Source organism: Morus notabilis, unplaced genomic scaffold (assembly GCF_000414095.1).
Source record: "Morus notabilis unplaced genomic scaffold, ASM41409v2 Scaffold664, whole genome shotgun sequence".
Classification (NCBI taxonomy): domain Eukaryota; kingdom Viridiplantae; phylum Streptophyta; class Magnoliopsida; order Rosales; family Moraceae; genus Morus; species Morus notabilis.
This window is the reverse complement of record NW_010368047.1, coordinates 177,958-183,120: the sequence shown is the minus strand read 5'-3', so window position 1 is coordinate 183,120 and position 5,163 is coordinate 177,958. Positions and strand designations below refer to the sequence as shown.

Below are 5,163 nucleotides of genomic sequence, written 5' to 3'. Positions count from 1 at the left end.
TTTTATTTAAGTCTTGAAAGATTCTCAAATACTTAGAGTCGCGAGGCTTGGCATAAATATTTACTCTTATTCACTCTTTAAAGGTTTAGTTGTATTTATTGTGCAACCATCATTTCTTTATTTACCTTCCAAATTAGTGTAATTCAAATCCCACAAAAAGGGGATCACGGCTTCCAAGCCTTAGACTTAGTCTGCCATATGCGTTGTATTTTTTGTATATATACTGCACAATGTTAATGAAAACATATCTCAATTCCTCCATTATTTGTTCAGCCACTATCATTATTTTAGATGGTATCAGAGCCACATCCTGGAGCCTGATTGCTGATTGTTTCAAAAGCCTTTACAACCAGTAAAACACCATGACAGATACAAGACAAACATCAACAGAAAAATCCCTTTCCAAACATCCAAACACCAGCAACGTCACTTCAACCATGGATTCATCCAGTCCATATTTCGTTCATCATTCGGATCAACCCGGTCACGTGCTTGTTCCAACGAAACTGAATGGCTCCAATTATCCATCATGGAGTAAATCCATGATTCATGCCCTTACAGCCAAGAACAAAATCGGTTTCATTAATGGATCTATTGAGCCACCTTCTGAAACAGAGCATTCAACAGAATATGCACTTTGGAATCAATGCAACAACATGATTCTATCATGGTTTACTCATTTGGTGGAACCTAATCTAACCAAGGGAGTCATTCATGCCAAAATGGCTCGTCAAGTGTGGGAAGATTTCAAAGACCAATTCTCACAGAAAAACGCACCAGCAATTTATCAGATTCAAAAATCACTGGCATCTCTTTCACAATGCATGATGGCAGTCTCGGCCTATTTCACAAAACTCAAGTCTCTTTGGGACGAATTAGATACATATCGATCTATCCCTGCTTGCAACCTGATGAAGGCGCACATCGAACAAAGAGAAGAAGATCGGATGATGCAATTCCTCATGGGCCTTAATGACACTTACAGTGGCGTTCGTAGCAACATCCTCATGATAACTCCACTGCCTAATGTTCGTCAGGCCTAGTCTCTCGTCATTCAAGATGAAATGCAACAGCAAGTGACATTAGAGACAACTTAAAACTTCTCCATTGCTACTGCAGTTCAGAATCATTCGAACAACTCCTCAAATAAATCAAAGGGAAAGTATTGTGAACACTATAATAGAGAGGGGGCCACACAATTGAAAATTGTCAGACTCTAAAGTTTCATTACAAACACTCTGATAGAAGAGGGCATACTGAGGATAGATGCATATACAAAAATGGCACATGGACACCCAACATTATAGACAATCGACAAGGTCAATCACAACAGCAACAACGTGGACAACGGCGTGGTTTTTGAAGGAATTATTTCCCTACTGCTAATGCAACAGATTCCCCTCAATCTACACATGGAGTTTATCCACAGGACATTAGCAAAACAAGCCAAATTCCTGACCCGGTAAATGCCTTGCAAGGACTTTCCACAGAGCAACTCCAACAACTTCCCGTGCCTTATCAATGATGAGCCTAAGCCATAGTGCTGGTAATAAAAACACTTATGCAAATACGACAGGTCTATCTCCATTTTCCGATGATTTGATTAATTCTGTATTCACTAAGCCTTGAATTTTAGATAGTGGGGCCACCGATCATATCACCTCTGATTCCACACTTTTCACTAAAACACAATCATCATCAATACCTATTGTTAATTTACCAACCAGATCTACAGCCTCAATCACTTCAACTGGCACTGTATCCTTCAATTCTGATATCACCTTAGATGATGTTCTGTGTGTTCCTAGTTTTCGCTTAAATCTGATTTCTGTGAGTAAAATTACCAATGCCCTAAACTGTTTTGCCATTTTTTCCCCACCTTTTGTGTCCTACAGGACTTGGCTACGGGGAAGATGATTGGCTCGAGTAAACAACATGGTGGTCTCTATTACATGCCTCCGTTGTAAAGAACACCAAACCTGTCATCAAGCTTCACACCCTTCCAGTCTATGGCATATGCGTCTTGGACATCCATCACCATTTCGCCTTAAATTAGCTTCTTCATTATTATCTTCAAAAAATATTTCTTATGACAATAATTGTACTGTTTGTCCTATGGCAAAACAAACAAGACTTCCATTTCCAATAAGTTCCATATCAACTAATGCTCCATTTAACTTATTACATTGTGATATCTGGGGTCCTCACAAAGTTTCCACACACTCAGGGGCACGATTCTTTCTTACCATTGTAGATGACTTTACAAGATGTACATGGATATTCCTTATGCAGCACAAGTCTGAAACTCAAAACATTTTGAAATCTTTCATTGATTTTGCTTATACTCAATTTCATGCCTATGTCAAAGTAGTCAGAGTAGACAATGGTTCTGAATTCTTGTCTATGAGAAATTTTTTTAGGTTTCATGGCATTACATATCAACGCACTTGTGTTTACACTCCACAACAAAATGGAGTTGTTGAAAGGAAGCATCGTCACATTCTCATTGTAGCACGAGCACTCCTTTTTCAATCCCATTTACCTTTGCATTTCTGGGGTGAGTGTGTTTTAATCGTTGTTTATCTCATTAACCGATTACCTGTTGGTAGCCGAATCGAATTGGGATGCGGAAGCGTGGCAGGGAGGCGGATCAAGTATAACAAAAATTTTCATAAAACTTTTGAGATACTCTATAGATTATATTAATTTATGGATGAATAAATTAATCACATTAATTTATATGTCAAGAACTCAATTAGGAAAAATACCTGGAGGCCGACTCGGATGATAACTTGAGTTCTTTGACCACGAACAATCCTTGCCCCAATCTTTGTGTTTAGAAAACTAAAGTCTTCCACGTCAATTCCTTGATTCCACGTAGACGTGTGTGTGGGCACACTCGAGACTAAAATGGGTTTGATTAAACACTCAAATTTTCCACAAACACCAACGCATGCACGATGTGGAATTTTTTGGGAGAAAAAATTTTTCCTTCTCTTGCTCTTAGGGAATTCGGCCAGCCCTCTCTAAATTAGGTTAAAAAATTGTCTCGCGCAATTTTTCATCATCCGTTATTTATAGAGTAGAAGTCCAACTTTTAGAAGGAATCAAATCTCTCTCTCCTGTTTGAATTTTGAACAAAAAATTCTCCTCTTCCTTATCCATTGTGGCCAGCCATCCCTTAGGGTTTTTACCCTATGTGTGGCGCAAATCTCAGATAGGGAAGAAAGAAAAAATCATCATTTATCCTGTAGTCCAATTTCAATTCAAATTTAAATTCGAATTTAAGTCAAACTTAAATTAATTTGAATTCTAAATTGAATAACTTATCAAATAAGTTTAAAAGGATAAATTTAAATTATATTCATGATTCAAATTCAAATTTAAATAATCATAATTAATTAAACACTTTAATTAATTAATTAATTAATTCTATTAATTTCAATAGTTACTCCACTATAAACTTGGAATTGAACTCTCGAAATTATAGACATTAATTACTTCTAAACTGTGAAGTGTCCATTTGATATAATTATTGCATATAGATCAATCCTCCATAAATAATTCATAATTAAAGTCAGGTAGAATCCGTTAACCTCTCTAATTATATATTCATCCTTGAGTACCATTGATTCTCTAATGGATAGTGATTCATAAAACACATTCATAAACCAGAGCGCTCTAACTAGTCCAAGTACCGAATCAACACTCAAGAGAATTATTTATCTACGTCCTTCTCAAGAAGGAATGGATTCCATCTCGTATAATAACATTCCCGGCTACCTATTTCATCATGTCTCCAAAATACAAGAAATATGATTCATAGTCTCAGAATCCGTACCGAGTAAATCAAAAGACACAAATCCATAAATAGGAGTTTGTTAAGAACTCGGGATTAAGATCATTCTATATATGACCATCGCTAGACTCAATTAGAATTTCTATGCTTAACGGAAATTATTAGAAATTCATATTGTATCTGTGTCCTTGTTCCACATAATTTCATTATGCGAAATACACTCATTCAATATCTCACCATATTAATGTTGGAAACCGAATCAAATTCGGATGCGGAAGTGTGGCGGGGAGGCGGATCGTGTATAACAAAAATTTTCATAAAACTTTTGAGATACTCTATAGATTATATTAATTTATGCATGAATAAATTAATCACATTAATTTATATGTCAAGAACTTAATTAGGAAAAATACATGGAGGCCGACTCGGATGATTACTTGAGTTCTTTGACCACGAACAATCCTTGCTCCAATTTTTGTGTTTAGAAAACCAAAGTCTTCCACGTCAATTCCTTGATTCCATGCAGACGTGTGTGTGGGCACACGTGAGACAAAACATGCTTGAATAAACACTCGAATTTTTTCACAAACACCAACGCATGCACGATGTGGAATTTTTAGGAGAAAAAATTTTCCTCTCTTTTTTACCTTTGAGAATTTCGGCCACCTAATAGTTAGGGCAGAAAAATTGTTGTTAAAAATTGTGTCCGCAATTTTCTATCATTCTCATATTTAAAGAGTAGAAGTCAAACTTCAAAAAAGAATCAAATCTCTATCTCCTAATTGAATTTTGAACAAAAAATTTCCCTTTCTCTTATCCATTGTGGCCGGCCACCCCTTAGGGTTTTTACCCTGTGTGTGGCGCCAATTACAGATAGGGAAGGAAGAAAAATCATCCTTTATCCTGTAGTCCAATTTTAATTCAAATTCAAATTCGAATTTAAGTCAAACTTAAATTAATTTGAATTCTAAATTGAACAACTTATCAAATAAGTTTAAGATGATAAATTTAAATTATGTTCATGATTCAAATTCAAATTTAAATAATTACATTATTTAAATAATAATTAATTCTCAATTAATAATTTTTTGAGCATTTAATTTTAGAATTCCATAATTCTAAAAGTCCCATTTTGTCCTTTGTGTCTAGTAGAATTACAAGGACGACGCGGGGACTAATGGACCTATAATCCTGAGCTCCAATAAAATTAATAATTAATTAAACACTTTCATTAATTAATTAATTCTATTAATTCCAATAGTTACTCCACTATAAACTTGGAATTGCACTCTCGAAATTATAGATATAAATTACTTCTAAACTGTGAAGTGTCCATTTGATATAGTCATTGCATATAGATCAAT

General features: G+C 35.3%; 1 protein-coding gene across 1 annotated transcript; it reads left to right on the top strand.

Moving 5' to 3' along the window:
- Positions 1–362: 362 nt before the first annotated feature.
- LOC112094638 lies at positions 363–1,043 on the top strand. Its single transcript, XM_024176111.1, has one exon. The coding sequence runs from the start codon at positions 363–365 to the stop codon at positions 1,041–1,043; it is 681 nt and encodes a 226-aa protein (XP_024031879.1).
- The last annotated feature ends 4,120 nt before the right edge of the window (positions 1,044–5,163 follow it).

Coding starts and splice junctions, on each gene's coding strand:
- LOC112094638 (XM_024176111.1), top strand. CDS start 363: ATGACAGATACAAGACAAACATCAACAGAAAAATCCCTTTCCAAACAT.